At 54.1% G+C, this 16354-nt stretch overlaps 1 protein-coding gene and 1 pseudogene across 1 annotated transcript; both read left to right on the forward strand.

Moving 5' to 3' along the window:
- The first annotated feature begins 2573 nt into the window (after positions 1–2573).
- On the forward strand, positions 2574–2999 carry LOC117284487 (annotated as a pseudogene).
- Positions 3000–13325: 10326 nt separating this feature from the next.
- Positions 13326–14691, forward strand: LOC104870671 (PDZ and LIM domain protein 1). The gene has a single exon (XM_010636350.3). It carries the CDS (start codon positions 13408–13410, stop codon positions 14395–14397), a length of 990 nt encoding a protein of 329 aa, XP_010634652.1. The 5' UTR covers positions 13326–13407; the 3' UTR covers positions 14398–14691.
- The last annotated feature ends 1663 nt before the right edge of the window (positions 14692–16354 follow it).

Raw genomic sequence — 16354 nt, forward strand, 5'->3', positions numbered from 1 at the left:
ACGGGGAGGTGGTGGGGACATGGCACCTGTCCAGACCACACCCCTGTGGCCTGTTTCCTCCAACTGCCCTGCCTCCTCAGCCTTCCACCCCTAGTAGTCCATTCAGCTGTGAACCCATCTGTGGATTAGTCTGTGGTAAGACAGAGCACCCATGAGCCAGTCACCTCCCCAGAACCCCTCTTCTAGCATCTTGCACTGAGGACCCAGCCTTCAACGTGTGAGGCTTTTGGAGGATGGTTGAGATCCAAACTATAGCATATTGTTTAAATTTGTAATTACAAAAGATAAGTGTATAGTGCTCATTGTAGAGCATTCAGAGAGATGCATAGAATAAAACACAGAAACGCACCCCCTTGACAGTCCTATGGGTACCATAGTCACAGTGCAGTGTGACTCTGTCCTGTCCTCTTTACAAACACAAGCACCACACACACACACACACACACACACACCCCAATTTCTTTCTTTTTTTCATTTTCTTTGAAATCTAAAGGGCCTATGTTATGTGTCATGCAAACAGCTGATCTCTTCCCTGCCTGTATTGGCCTCCTTTGGAAGCAGGGAACACACACACACACCCCCCAATTTCTTTCTTTTTTTCATTTTCTTTGAAATCTAAAGGGCCTATGTTATGTGTCATGCAAACAGCTGATCTCTTCCCTGCCTGTATTGGCCTCCTTTGGAAGCAGGGACCTGGTGGTGCATTTAGGCCTTCTGTTTCTATGTTACTGTTCCCAATGCTTGAAAATGAAAGTGAGGGATACTTCATTAGGAGACAGTATTACTCTGAACCTTGGAGGAAGAACTGTGAGAGGCCTGGCCCTGGGCAGAGGGCCCCTTCCTTGGGAGGCCAGCCGCCTCTGTATCCCTCTTGCTGCCCTTGGCAGCCTCTGGACTGCAGAAGGAGGCCTCAGCCACCACGCCCCCCAGGACACCTGCCTCTGCATGCCCTGTGTGTGATGTGGAGGGACCTCCTGTTAGGGTCTCAGAGCAGACTCTGGGAAGTTGCGGGCCCTGCCCCTTGTGTGCTGGGTCATCCTAACACCCCAGCCCCCAGCCCTCCTGCCGTGAAAAGCAGATGCAAACGAGGGGAGGAATCCTAAAGGGGTGAGCAGAGATGCAAATACAGAAGCACACATACCAGGAAAAGAATTAATATTGTTATCGCACATGACATAAGACTTAGAAACAAGTGGTTTAAAGAAAGCTAACAAAGAGAACCTTAGAGTGTCAAAAATAACAAAATAAAAGAGATGAAAATGAGATTTAGGATAAAGAGATAAAAAGACAAGAAACCAATGGGCTGCCAAACAGAAGACCCAGGCACAAAGAGCAAAGATTAGGAACAAGGACAGAGTTAATATCCAGGAAATAACTGTTAAGTAGATGAAACCCAAGATTGGAAATGAGAATCCAGGGCTGAGGCATTATGAGTATAAATGGGTTTAAAAAGTGAAGAGAAAATGCAATTAAAGAACAGCTCTCTAAATGATCCCCCCTCCTCACAAGAACACAAAGGAACACAACCGCCTTCAGAGTAAATAAAGTGAAGAGGGGAAGATGAACGATGTGAGCTGAAGTTAGGCTGCAAGAAAGACTGAGGGGAGTAATAGAAATCAGTGAAATGATACGAAGGTAATGAGCTACACAGTCACGAGTGAGATCTCAATATCTCCCTTGTTCAGCAGAAGACACCACGCAGGAGGGAGGTGCCCAGAAACACCCAGCCTGGCCCTGGCATGGATCAGGACTCCGCCTCCTGCATCCCATGCCCTGCTCTCAGAAAAGGTGCCTCTACGGGGTCTGCCCAGGGGACCAGGCACCCTGAGCTGTCCCCAGGGATGCTGCACACTGCCCTGCCCATGACCTTCACCGTTTTCAGAATTCTGTAGCTTCCCTATTTGCCTCACTTAGAGCACAAGTGGCAAAAGTCCCCAGCCACAGGGCACCGCTAAGACGGTGTAGGAGGCTGTCAGATGCCAGCCTGCGTCAGAACCATGTGCAGGTGAGTTAAGCCAGGTCCTGACTCACCCATGGCAGGAACCTGGACAGGCTGGGTGTGTGGCTCTGACGAGCCTGCAAGGGCCTAGGTGACTTTGGATGTCCCGGGGCTGCTGTTCCGCAGAGACCTTAAAACATGTCTCCAGATGAGACTGCACCCTGCGTCCTGCAGCCTCGCTGCCCCTGCCTTCTGAGGGCTGCTTGCTCACCCCACCAGGGAGTCCCTCAGCCCCCTTGTCCTGCACTCCCTGCTCTGCAGGGCACCTTTGTCCCTGGAAGCCAGAAGGCCTGGCTTGTCCCTCTCTGACTCAAGGACACAGCAAAGGGCTTCCTCAGCTCGCCATCTGCCTGCACCTGCTCTGAAGGCAGGGCCCGTCCTCTGGGGACGCCAGGGCTCTGTTGCTGTGTGGCAAGTTCTCTGACCCAACTCGGGGACATCAGATGTTCAGATTCTGAGGCTCTGATTTGCAAAGGGCTCAGCAGGCAGTGGGAGTTGCTCATGTAGGGCTGGCTGGGGGTGGGGCTGGGCTGGGTGACTTCAGAGTGGCCCTGGGCTGTGGCTCAGGCTCCCCATGGCCTGGCACTGTGGGACTTCACAGGGACATTCACACAGGCCTTCAAGAACTCATCTGGCAGCCCTGTTGAGCCCTCCTCTGGCTACAGCTCTTGCTGTTAGATGTGCATCCAAAAAAACTGGTGGCAGCTCCAAAAGCCTTGGTGGAAAGTTACCAGGCAAATGCTTTGGCATCAAGAAAATGGAAGGTGGGCCCGGGGAAGAGGAAGTGCCTGTATGCTCTGGAGGAGGGGACAGTCCGCTACACTCAAGAGGTCTACGTGCCCAAGCCCACCGACCTGGAGGCTGTGGATCCGGTCAGCAGGCTGCCCAAGGGTGCTGTCCTCTACGAGACTTTCATCCACGTGGTTCCTGCCAAGCCAGAAGGCACCTTCAAACTGGTAGCTATGCTTTGAAGTCCCAGTTGAGGCCACTGGACAGACTTGGAGCCCAGTGACAGGAGGGGTGACACCAGAAGAAGTCAAGCGTTGGGGTCACGACAGCCTTGCGGGGAGGTCTGCAGGATGGTGACTGCAGGAGACTGAAGTGACACTGGGAAACCCTTTGGGAGAGCAGGACTGGGCCTGAATAAAGATAGCTGTTTGGGGACAGCATGGGATACAACTGCCTGCTTTAAAAAAAAAAAATCTGGGGCCACACATGCCCCCTCAGGTACCCAGCTGTGCTTGCAGAGGCACGAGTGGTCTTCACTTCTGGCACAGCTCGGCTGCCCTACCTGGCACCCAGGCTCAGCCTCACACTGTCCCCAGAAGAACCCATATGAGACTCTGGCTCAGGCTGGGTGGGCACGCTGGGCATCCCCTGCTGTCCCCGAACATCCAAAGTTGGCTGGGACTGCTGGGTTCAGGCACTGGGGATCCGTTCTCTTGGATCACACACCTCTCAGGAACCCTGGCATCTACCTAGGGAAAGGCGTGGAAAGCACAGGGCTTTCTAAGCCAGGAGGATGGAGTGGACACAGATGGAGAAGGAAAAAGAGAGAGGGAGAGCCAGTCATGGTGATGCATACCTGTAATCCCAGCACTCTGGGAAGCTGAAGCAGGAGGATCTCAAATTCAAGTCCAGCCTGGGAAATTTAGCAATTTAGTGAGATTTTTGTCTCAAAATAAAAAAGGGCTGGGGATGAAACGTAGTGAAAAGGCCCTGGTCCAACCCCCAGTGCTGGGGGCAGGGGTAGAAAGAGAGTCCCCAGCATGTCCTGAGCCAGCTGCTGTGGGTGGGTGTGCTGCTCCCTTCCCAGCCTGACTCTGGCCTCTAGGGATCTGGGCCATTAGGACCTGGGCCTCTGCCCCTGCTGCCCCGTTGTGGGCTGGTGCAAGGGTGGGGTAGGGAGGCCAGTGAGCAGTAGGGGAGTGGTCAGCACCTTAGAGACCAGTGGCCCCTGCCCAGTCCTGGCCTGTTCACCTCCTCCGCAGTCGGGGTGAGGGTACGGGGCTGGGATGGTTCGCCCACTCCACTGGCAGGGTCCCCACCCCCGGCCCACCTGCCAGGCTCGGCCCCTGTGCTGAAGGTGCACAGGGAGCTGCCTTCTCTGTCAGCACCCTCAATCCCCCTGAAAGATGCAATGTCCCTGAAAGTTTCATCAAAGCAGCTGCCAGCCTCAACTCGTGGCCTGCAGCCCAGGCCTGGGCCACACTGGTGGGTCAGCACAGGTGCTATAGGGCAGGGGCGAGGAGGTGGGCCTAGAGGTGGCCGTGCAGGAATGGGGTGGAGAGGGTACCCGGCCAGCTTAGGACAGTGCAGGCACAGCAGGCTGCAGGAAGGGTGGCCTTGCCCGACCCAGGGACCCTGACTTCTTGTTCAACCAGCGCACTTTCCCTCTCTCTACAGCTTTCATTACTGTCATTTTGAAAGCCAGACAATGCTTAGCATGGTGGTGCACACCAGTAACTCCCAGCTACTCTGGAGGCGGAGGCAGGAGGATCACAAGTTCAAGCCCTGCTTGGGCAACTTAGTGAGACTCTGTCTCAAAATAAAAAAGAAGAAGGGCCTGTGGATGCAGCAGCTCGGTGGTAACATGTGCATGGCCCTGGGTCCCCCCCGCCCCCCGCAGCACTGCTGAACCAAACAGAACAGAACACAGGCGGTGCTCTCCTGGGGTCGGAATGTAGGGCGATACAGGGCTGAACTCGCCTGCCTTCTTGCTGCTGCAGTGAAATGGAGCAGATGACGCCGCTCAAAGGTGCCAGCTGCCCCGGGCCCTCCTCGAAGCGGGCAGTAGCTTGCTCCCCCAGGGCTCACCGGCCCGACGTCTGCAAAACACTTGCAGTCTGGCTAATCTGCTGGGGAAATCATATTTGTAAAAATATAAAGAAGCTGTATTCTGGTCTCTCTTCAGATTGTATAAGTCTTTTGCCTTTTACTAAAAATATAAAGAAGCTGCTTTTCCTTGCACTCCCAGAGTGGCTTTCTCAGCAAGCAACTGCAGGGCAAGCTGTCCTGTGAGCAGAGTGTAATGAGCTCATTTTGTCTGTTTCTTTTCGTCAGACATTCGTTGGTGCATAGTAGTCATATTGAATAGCAGGCTTTGTTCTGGTCTATCCGGATGTGTATATGACCTGCTTTGCTTACTTTTCCTCCCATTATGCACTCTCCTCTCCCCCTCTTCCTCCCTTACCCTCTGCCTCTTCTTTGAGAGTCTCCCTTCTACTTACCTGTCATCTCTCTTTCCTTTCTTTTTTTTTAAGATTCCACATATGTGAGAAAATATGCAATATCTGTATTTCCAAGCCTCGCTTATTAGCTTTTTTTTTTTTTTTTTTTTTTTTTTTTGGTATTGGGGATCGAACTCAGGTCCTTGTGCTTTGGAGGGTGGCAGGTGGCGGAACCACTGAGCCAAATCCCCAGCCTCTGGCTTATTAGGCTTAACACGATGGTCTCCAGTTCCATCCATTTTCTTTCAAATGATGAGATTTTTGTTCTTCTTTATGGCTGCATAATACTCCACTGTGTACATTAAAAAAGGGGCGGTAACCTTTTCTTTATCCATTTTTGGATGGGTGCCTAGGCTGGCTCCACAGCTGAGCTAGTGTGATTGCTCCAGTAAAACTCGGGGCTGCTGCTGTCTGCATCCTGTCTCGACTTCACTCCTTCAGGAACATACTGAGCAGTGGTGTGTTTTGGTCTTGGGAGACGTCTCCATGCTGATTTCAGGCATGGCTGTTCCAGTTCACATTCCAGCCTTGGTGTAAGTGTACCCTTCTCCCTGCACACTTGCCGGCATTTCCTGGGGCTGATGTGTGAGCACCCACGAGAGGCGCTTATGTGTGTGTACATGCATGTGCGTGTATGTGGGTGTTTGTGAGTCTCTGTGTGCATCCACATCTTACTCAAGGATCCGACCCACCCCACATTTGGGGAGGAGGCGGCTGACGTGAGCACAGGGCCTGTGGGAGGACGACTGGGCCCTTGGCCCTGCTCCACTGATCTGAAGTTAGGTCAAGGGGCCAGGCAGGGCCATGGGGGCTGGGGTGCCGGGCTGGCCAAGACCTCAGAGGCCAAAGGCAGGGCCATAGTCACACCGCCATGGGTGCCAGTGGCCTCTGTTGGTTCTGTGAAGGCTCAGCAAGCGGGCTGGAGGCCTAGGCAGCCTCCCTGTGCCCTCTTGGCACTGGTCTCGGGGCCTCCTGCTCTCCCCCAATGGAGCCAGGCTCATATCTGGCAGGGACCCTGGGTGGTCCCTGCAGAGGCCACCTCTGCAAAGCTGGCCAGCACCAAGGCTCTGCAAGCGTCACCTAAGCAGGGCAGCAGCGTGAGTACAGTAGAGCTTTGATGGAAAATGTGGGGGTCTAGGGAGAGGCTACAAAGCATGCATAGGAGTTCGCCTATGGGCAGCATGGCTGAGACTGGTCATCCCTGCTGGGCCTGAAGGCAGAGGGTAGAGGGCAGACGAGACTCAGGCCCAGAGCCGAGGACACAGCAGGCGCTCTGGAGTCCACAGCTCTCGCGGCTGCTCCTACCCAGGCAGCCTGAGGATTAAACCGACTTTGCTGGGATTACTGCTGCCAATCAAGTTCAAGTGCATTTTTAAGAGCTTAATTTGCGGCCCTAGGTTTTGAATAAAATCATCAAGTCCAGTCGATTAAACTCATTAAGGCGGGTGGACTGGCTGGTGTTCACACCACCATCAGATTCGGAGAATTAATTAGGGGCCTGTTATCCTTTGTCTGGATTAGCAGAGCCAGCCCAGAGGCCCGGGGTTTCTGGGAGAAGACAGCCCCATAATCTCTTTAGTGAGGCCTGGGAGGCAGAGGTCGGGTGGCTTCTGTGGGGTCTTTGATTCCCCGGTTTGCGTGTGCACACTTGTGTGGGTGCAGCAGGCTCCCGGCTTTGATGACACCATGAACTGTCCCTGCTCTCCTCGTCCCCAGGTCTCACAACAACTTAGGAAGAGGAGGAGGAGAGGAAGAGGAGACCTATTTAGAGGATATCAGTGGTCTCTCTGGCCTTTCAAAAATGTCCGAACCCCAATTGATAGGCCCCCAGGCTCTGTCTCTCCATCAGTCAGGCCCATGGGCAAGCTCACCACCAGCAGTCTCCCTGACCATCCTCAGGGACTACGATTGGTCTTGGGTGGACATGTGGAAAAGCCAAGCAAGACACGCAGGTCTGATCTACGCCAGCAAGAAAACATGAGCCTGAAGCTGCCAGCCACTGGAACCGTGCTATCAATATCGCCACCTAGAGGAGGATGGACACAGCAAGAGAGGGGATGTCTCAAGACATGGGGCTTCTGGATCCAGCCACACCTGAAGCTCACCCCCCCACTCTTCACCACATGAGCCAGTCCACTCCTCCTCAACAGCATCTCTGCCACTTATAACTGATGGACAGATCAACCCAGCTCTTAGATGCCTGCTTTCCAGAGTGGGGAAGAGTGGAGAGGGTCCTTTTTGCTTTTCCCTCTCATTTTATATATGGGAGACTGAGGTGCAGAAAGGGGAAGGGATTTGCCTGATATGACTACTGATGGGATCCCGGTCACCTGATATCTGTCTTCCTGCCAGAGACTTGTCCCCCACGTTCCTGGGTGAGTCTGACCAGGCCAGTGTGGGGTGGGGCTTATGGGCTGAGGGAGAGGGTGAGAGAGCAGACGCCTGTCTCGGGGGAAAGGACAAAGGCAGAATGAATGCCCCATGGTGCCATCCATGCACCCTTGACCCCCTCTTCCTCCCCAGCACAGGGCTGTGCTGGCATCTCTGGGACTGGGAACTTACGCCTGACCAGGGTCTGTTGGGCCTGCTGGGGCCTGTTGGGGTCTGACATTGCTGTTCCCAGAGGTGGTACAGCAGGGACTGGCACCGTGGACTGGGGCTCCTTCTGTGGCTCATCCAGCTGGGGCTTCCTCCTGACAGGGTGGCTGGGTGCAGATGGGTTCCGGAGAGAAGGCTGGGACCCGGGTGCTGGGTGGCCTTGCGTGACCCAGATCTCACGAGCTACTTCTGCGGTATAGAACTCCCCAGCTACTCATTAAGGAGAAATTTAATTTAAGACCATTTATATATCAATACATATGTTGCTTACTCGCCTACATTTATCCTTCAATATATTTAAGCCCCATGTATTGGAAATCATATTGTTCAATAGGTCCTCAAGATAAAACATCAGTGAGATTGTCTCGTGTATTTTATTGTACTTCATTCTCCAAATCTGGTGTGTTTTTTTTATACATACAGCTCCTGTCACTTCAGAAGATAAAATTTCATCAGAAACACTCGATCTGTATTTAGATTTGATAAAATTTACTGTTGAAAGAGGAGATTTACATACCCAAGTAGTTCCAAAATATCTGATCTGATTTGAGCATCAGTTTTTAAATTTAAGTTACTTAAAATTCACCGAAGAGACAAACCCAGGTCCTCTGTCACACGGGCCGCCTCTCGTATGCTCGGAGGTCCAGTGTAGTGGCCAAGAGTGATTCCCTCACTGTCACCATCATCGCAGAGTAGGGAGGGGCTGCGAGGCTCTGGAACCTGCCCGGCCATCCACTGTGTGTAGGCCTCCTCTGCCGTCACCTCGGCCACCTCCTCTCGCTTCCACTGTACCCAAGCTCCCCACTTGGGCCGGACATCAGGCACGGAGAGGCACAGCGCCACCCTAGGTCACACAGTGGAAGGGGCAGGACCCACAGGGGCCTCGAGGTGGTGCCCAGCCTCCCTTCTTTCCATTCATTGCCCCGAGCTGGGTGTGGTGCTGCACACCTATAATCCCAGCACTCCAGGAGGCTGAGGCAGGAGGGTGGCAAGCTTGAGGCCCGTGTTCCTCTGGGGTGGTTGGATCTTGGGCTGGCTCTTAGGACCACTCTAGGCTTGTCAGAGTTGCCAGCCACTGTACACAAAAAGCGTTCTATCTCCACAGCTTCACCCAAGTCCAGGGTGGTGCCTTCCGTGGCCCTGCCCATCATGGTGGGGGGAGGGAACCCCAAGGGTGGGCCAGGCTGGTGAACGGTGACCCTTGGGCCTGGGGACGGAGGTGGCTCTGAGGGAACTGAACGTTGGGGTACCCCAGGAGCTGCCACTGTTACTATGTGTACTGGGCAGGTGCAGCGCATTAGCTCTGGTGGAAGGCACTCTCCACACTGTAGAGGCTCTGCAGCCTGCCCTGGGGACTCCTCCAGGGCAGGAGACAGACTTGCCCCAGGGAAGGCCGCCCCGGGGTCCCCCCGCCTCCAGCCCACCTCCCTGCTCTCTGGCCATCACCGCTGGGTGTGAGCTTAGATTCCCAGGCCTGGCCCATGGGCTGCACATCGCAGGGTGGAAACCCCAGCGCCCCCACCCCTGTCTATAAAGTGGGGACTCGGGTACCTCCCACACAGGCTCTGCGGGCATGCCAGTGAGTGCGAGCGTGTTGTACGTGGGTGTTAAGCTCTGCGTGTGCGCTTCGGGCACACTTTGCATCTGTGTGCTAAGCGTGTTATGCGTGTGGATGGGTTGTGATGCGCCTCGTGCTTGCATGTGTGTTATATACGCATGTTTCATGTGTGTTGAGCAGTGCCCTTCTTGTGCATGTGTTACTCTGTGCAGTGTGTTACTTTGATTCACAGCTCACAGGGAGGAGTTGATGACGCAGGGTGAGGACACGCTCTGCTGGTGTGTGGTGGGTGCTCGGGCAACGCTGGTGACATCACCAGAGTGTGGCGTGGTCGTGTCCCCTCTCTTGGCCCTCACTGCGCTGGACGGGGCGGCGTTGCCAATGTCCGGGTGAGGACACGGGGGCTCGGAAAGGTGTGGCGGTCACTCCAGCTTCCTCCAGCTGGCCCCGCCCCTCCGCTCCTCGGGGGTCCCTCTCCTGGGTCCTTCCTCTTGAAGACTCAACCCGGAACTCATCCGATGGTTTCCTTGGCAACTGGCCAGTGGGCAGCTGCCCCATGTCGGCCTGCTTTCCAAGGAGACTCAACTCCTAGGCAAAAGGGTCTGCTCCCAGGCCCCGCCTGGCCCTCCCTTGCCCACACTGGACTGCAGCGTCCCCATTGGTCCCCTGGACAAGTGGCTGATGCTGATGTGGCTTCTTTCATAGTGGTCCTGAGGTTTGGGCTTGGACAGGTATGTGGGGTTGTGGACCACAGCTGACCTTCTCTGGGAGGCCACAACAGGGACTTAGTCCCAATGGGTGACCACCATGTCACCTGGCACTGGGTGGCCCAAACAGGCCTCGGGGATGGGGGCTCCCGTGCATGTTGCAGAGGAGGAGCCAGATGCGTGACGGGGCCCTGCGCGGTGTAGGTGGGACAGGCAGGAGAGGGAGAGAGCCCGGCTGTGAGCACAAAGCCGGGGCCTCCCGGAGTGTGGGCCTGAAGTGGGTGGCCTGAGGGCCCCTGCAGAGGTGGGACAGGGACAGGCCTGGGGTTCTGGGAGCCTTGCACTGCAGGGGACACTGGCAGAGTGGAGGAGGGAGGCCAGGTGCCGCCCAGGGTGTGGGGTGCTGGCGACCTTAAGGAGCCCAGAGTAACCCTCATGTGTCTGAAGGGACCCCGGTGCTCGGGGACGAGGGAGGACACAGGGATGTGCTCAGACCCCTTAACTGAAGGACGCACTGCCCTCCCACACACTGCCACCACCCGGCCTGTCCTCCCCAGGCCTACTTCCTGTGACCTATGCAGGCCTGACCATCTACCGACTAGGCACAGCTCCGGGGCCAGGCCCAACCAACTCTCGGAAGTCACCTGGCTGTCCTTGTGCACAGGGCACAGCTCAAGGTCACTGCTGTCCTGTCCTGCTCCCTTCCTTCCTGCCACAGGCCCTGGGCCAGGCCCTCCTGGTGAGCCCTGCACCCTGTCTGTGTCTCCATAGTTCTACCCTTCCGTGCTCCTGGGAACTGGCAGCTGAGTGCCCCTCATGCTGCGTTCTCAGCCTGTGCATTCCCATTGTGGTGCTCTCATGCAAGGTCCAGGAATGTGGCCAGGTGGGCCTGACCCGCACAGAGGTCCAGGGCAGGGGCCTCCTCTGCACCTGAGTAGCCACGACCTTGCTGGTGAGTGTAGGGACCTCGGGAAAATCTGCAGGGCTTTGGGGAAGACAGAACCCTCCACAGAGCCCATATCCTGCTGGGGTGGCCGGTGTGAGCAAAGGGAGTGCAGGTGGACAGCTAGACCACAGCTGGGGCCGGGGAAATGGCTTGGCCTCTCTAGGGGTCATTTGATCAGTGGACACTTAAGTGGTCACAGCTTTGGACCCAGAAAGTCTGCATCTGAGGATCAGTAATAAAGCAATGGCTTTAAAACCAAAACCCGAACAAAACCAAACAGGACTGTCGGTTGCAGAACAGCCAGTTCATTCTTGCTAAATGTTCAGGGACATTTGCTAATCACGTGTCAGACTGCTGGCAGCATGGTCACGGTGGGAGGATTTACACCACTGAAATCAGCACTTGCTACAACCCAGAGCTTTGCTTCTCTGGAGAGCTGGTTTGGCAGCTCACTGCTGGCTCCTTCACTGGAACTGTTTGGGTTTACCACGTGTCTTGGTTGCTTTCCTTGCTTTGAGTACGCTCGTCCCATGGTCTTTGCCACTTTGTGCAGCAGCTCTGGAGCTCTTTCCTGCGCGTCTTAGGTTGCACAGCCGAAGCTGCCTTGGTGTCCTGACTTAATTCAAACTGTTTCCCTTTTGTGGTCATTGTGACTCTGGGGAAGAGCCAGGAGTTGCACAGCACCAGACCAACGAATAAGGTGGACGAGGACACAGTGTCATGTTTTTTGACGAGCCGCCTTTCTGTTGGATGGTGCTTGGCAGCACCATGCATTGTATGGACGATCAACGTGGTCATTGTGACTCTGGGGAACAGCCAGGAGTTGCACAGCACCAGACCAATGAATAAGGTGGACGAGGACACAGTGTCATGTTTTTGACGAGCCGCCTTTCTGTTGGATGGTGCTTGGCAGCACCATGCATTGTATGGACGATCACATCTTGTAAAGCTCAAGAAAGATGATCTCCAGAACTGCTTCAGAAAGGGGCAAGAGCAATGGGATAAGAGTGTTTGCAGCCAGGGGAAGGATCGGGGGTGGGAATCTGTGACACAACGTCTTGCATTTATCCCTGGTCTTGAACTCACTACGTAGCCCAGGCTGGCCTCAAACTTGCGGTGACGCTCCGAGTGCTCGGATTACGGGTGTGCACCACCACTCCTGGCTGGGGCTAACGGTGAGAACTCATCCTTCCACCTCTGCCACTCCTCTGCAGCGGGTCACACTGACGAGTTCCACACCATCAAGGTGGATGCTGTGCCCCGCTCCCGGAGGTAGCAGGGAAATTTCCAAGAGCAAAGTCTAATTTATCTGGGTAGCTGTGTCCCTTGGGCAGTGGTTCACGGGTCTGTGCCTCAGTTTCCTCATGTAGAAAACGGTATGTTAACTGATGCATGAAGTTCATCCCTAAACCAGGCTCACGCAGTAACTACATAAGGGTTCTTGTGTTTTCTGAGGCCAGGCGTTTAGCTGGGACAAAATGAGGACCGAAGGCTCTGTTCCAAGTCTGCGGCTCGGCTAGGGGTCTTGAAGCTAGGGGAGGGGCCAGGGCTGGGAACCCTGACATAGGGCTTCTCCATGTCACCTGGGCATCCTGTGAGAGCAGCTGCATTGTAAGGGTGAGCAGAGAGAGAGAGAGAGAGAGAGAGAGAGAGAGATACGGGAGCCATGCTGGCTTCGGAAGACACTAATGTCCCTTGTGTCACACTTGGCCATTTGATGGCTCAAGACAGGTCCCTGCAGATGTCATATTATAAAAAGGACTTCCTTGGTATGACATCTTTGGAGCATCAAGCTGTCTTCCTCCTAGGGTCGAGGCGGGAAGCTAATTAACTCCACGATTTTCATAATGAACGTAAACCAGGGTTTGAGATGCAGAGAGTGCTAATAAGTGCTGAGGTCATCGTGATTATTCCTGAGTGCTGGAAGGAACGGTCCTTGGTATTGTTGCAGAGTTCATGACAGAAAACCTTACCTAGCTTTGGGAATGGATGGTCAAGGGAGATTTCCTTTGTTTTTAATTTTTATTTTTATCAGTACATGGATGCAATACCCAGTCACATTCCTGTGGGGAGCTGGCACACCTGCATAACACATTTTGATTCTTTTTATGTTCCTTCCCTCCCCCATCTCCCTCCATCTTTTTGGGAAGATTCCTAGGAGGGGAATGGCTGGGTTGAATGGAATTTCTAGTTTTAGTCTTTTGAGGGCTCTCCATACTGATCTCCATAGGGATTGTGCCAGTTTTCACCCAAGGAAGATTTCCTTAAGAAAGTGATGTTTCGCTCTTTCTGCAGCAGCTTCTTTGGGATCCCAGCGCGCCCGACCGTCCTCTCCGTCCGTCCCCGGGGGTCGCCGTCTACGCAGCGCTATGGCTACCCAGCAGATCGTCCTTCAGGGCCCGGGACCGTGGGGCTTCCGCCTCGTGGGCGGCAAAGACTTCGAGCAGCCTCTCGCCATTTCCCGGGTCACTCCTGGAAGCAAAGCTGCCATAGCTAATTTATGTATTGGAGATACTATCACAGCCATTGATGGGGAAAATACCAGCAACATGACGCACTTGGAAGCTCAAAACAAAATCAAAGGATGTACAGATAACATGACTCTCACGGTAACCAGATCTGAACATAAAATCTGGTCTCCTCTAGTGAATGAGGAGGGGAAACGTCATCCATACAAGATGAATTTAGCTTCTGAACCCCAGGAGGTCCTGCACATAGGAAGCGCCCACAACAGAAGTGCCATGCCCTTTACTGCTTCGCCTGCTTCCAACGCTGCCCACAAAGTCATCAAGAACCAGTACAACAACCCAGCAGGCCTCTACTCCTCTGAAAACATTTCTAGCTTCAACAGTGCTGTGGAGTCAAAGACTACAGCCAGTGAGGAGGAGGCAAATGGCCGACCCTTAGATCATTCCCAGCATTCAGGCAGCCTCATCATTGAAAAAGAATCTGAAGTTTACAAGATGCTTCAGGAGAAACAGGAGTTAAATGAGCCCCCCAAACAGTCCACATCATTCCTGGTCTTGCAGGAAATCCTGGAGTCAGAGGAAAAAGGGGATCCCAATAAGCCCTCAGGATTTAGAAGTGTTAAAGCTCCAATCACCAAAGTGGCTGCATCTGTCGGAAATGCCCAGAAGTTGCCCATATGTGACAAATGTAGTACTGGCATTGTTGGTGTGTTTGTGAAATTACGGAACCATCACCGTCACCCTGAGTGTTATGTGTGCACCGACTGTGGTACCAACCTGAAACAGAAGGGCCATTTCTTCGTAGAGGATCAGATCTACTGTGAAAAGCATGCTCGGGAACGGGTCACACCACCAGAGGGCTATGATGTGGTCACAGTGTTCCCCAAGTGATCCAGCAGCTCTGCACTGACGGCCATTCTCCACTCAACCTCTACTGTACCTGCTGTCTTGACTGGTGTGGCCTTTCTTCTCTGAGTGTACTGTGCTTCCCTTAGTTTTAGCCTTACACATTAAATGTTGGAGTTCCTTCCTAGGCTTTGTGATACCTGCTTTTACATTTATTGGAAAATGGTTTTGTTCTCTGTCCCCTTGCCAGCAACACTGTACCTTCTTTACCTCAGTTCTTTACTGAAAATGACCTTGGTCATATTTTAACCAGCCTAAATTTAGTATGTCTGATATTGATTTTGTTTTACACAATAAATATATAGGTTATAAAACAGATTTCCTTAAGAAAGTGATGTTTCAGCAGAGGGCTAGGGCAGAGAATCAGGGAGAAGAGTTTCAGGCAGAGGACGCAGCATGTGCAAAGGTCCCAAGGCTGCTGCTGCTGCTGCTGCTGGTACTGGTGCTGGTGGTGGTGGTGTGTGTGTGTGTTTGTGTGTGTGTGTGTTTGTGTGTGTGCGTGTGCAGAATGAACTAACCAGAGATCCTTGTTCAAGGGCTGGATTTCTCAGGAAGCAAAGGCAGAGTGAAACCTTGTCTAATCTGGGGGTGTTTGTGACTGAGGCAGGGCCCTGAGGTGGGCCGGTCGGCCCCTCTCATAGGCCTGAGGGACAGGAGCGGAGGACGGGGCTAACAGAGGTCTCTTACATAAGGACCCTGCCTGACCGAAGTAGGAGGAGACTGAGCACTTGGGTGTCCCAGTCCCTGCCCAGGGGATGATCTCCATCCTGGGGTGGCTGACTGTTCGCAACTCCTTCACGAAGACCTGGTCCCCAGAATTGAGGGCCAATTCAGTCCTGGAGCTCTGGCTCAGACACTAGTGGGCAGAGACCATTCTGAAGAGAATTCAGAGTGAATTCTGACCTCCTGCTACACCCAGGAAATGGCCAAGCCCCGTGGCCTGGGCTCTACCCCTTCATCTCCCAGGGCCCCAGGAGGGAGGGATCCTCCTGGTGCTGTCCCAGGGCTCTCTCTGCATTTTACATAGGCTGGCGGGTCAGTAGGGCAGAGATTTAATTTCAGCCTGGCCGGAGCCTGTGCCACCCTGGCCCTTGTGCTGGCCAACCCCGGCTGGGCCCTCTGCAATCACAGACCAGGCACACTCGGAGGCCGGGCATCTGAGTCCCACCTCCAATGGCCTGTCCATCCTCCTGAGGCCTGAGGTATCCCTGCCTTTGTAAGAATCCTCCAGAAAGTGGTCCCCACACGGGCTGGCTTGCATAACCTTTGCTGGGTTGTTACCTGATCCTTTCACTGCAAAACCAGCAAGATAGAGCCCTGGGGTCACATCTTTAAAATTTTATTTTGGATCGACCCCAGGGCCTTTGAGCCGAGCTACATCCCAGGCTCTTATTTTGTGGATGATCTACCTTTTTTTCATGATTCCCATGCCTGTGGGCAATGCCCATGGAGGCCTGGGCAGCTCTGAAGCTGGGCCAAGTGTCTGGGGCCAAAACAGTTGCAGAGGCTGGCACAGGGTATCTCTGGATCCTTCCTTCACCGCGGGCTGCGCCCTGGAGGTGGAGAGGATGGACTCCAGTCCTCACCCTCTGTGAACAGTATTGTGGGAAGACCCTTGCACGGGAGCCTCTCTGAGGGACTGAAGGAGGTGGGTGGGCCCTGTGGACGTCCCTGAGTCCTCGTCCCCTGGTGTAGACCCTTGGTGTCCCCATCTTTCTGCTCTGCTCTGAGACCAGCCTGTAGGATGGCTTTTCCTCCTGCCCTTTGAACAACTGCTCTCCTTCCTCCTGCACCTCTGGCAACTGCCCTCCACCTTGCATCTCCAGGAAGCCAGGGCTCTGGGGATCTCAGTTCAGCGCGATCATGTGGTGTGCATCTTTTGATGACTGGGTAATTTTTCTTCACAGAATGTCCCCAAGGTTCATCCAAGCCATAGTCTAGG

This window comes from Fukomys damarensis, unplaced genomic scaffold (assembly GCF_012274545.1).
Source record: "Fukomys damarensis isolate Sample0158 unplaced genomic scaffold, DMR_v1.0_HiC HiC_scaffold_37, whole genome shotgun sequence".
NCBI classification, from domain to species: domain Eukaryota; kingdom Metazoa; phylum Chordata; class Mammalia; order Rodentia; family Bathyergidae; genus Fukomys; species Fukomys damarensis.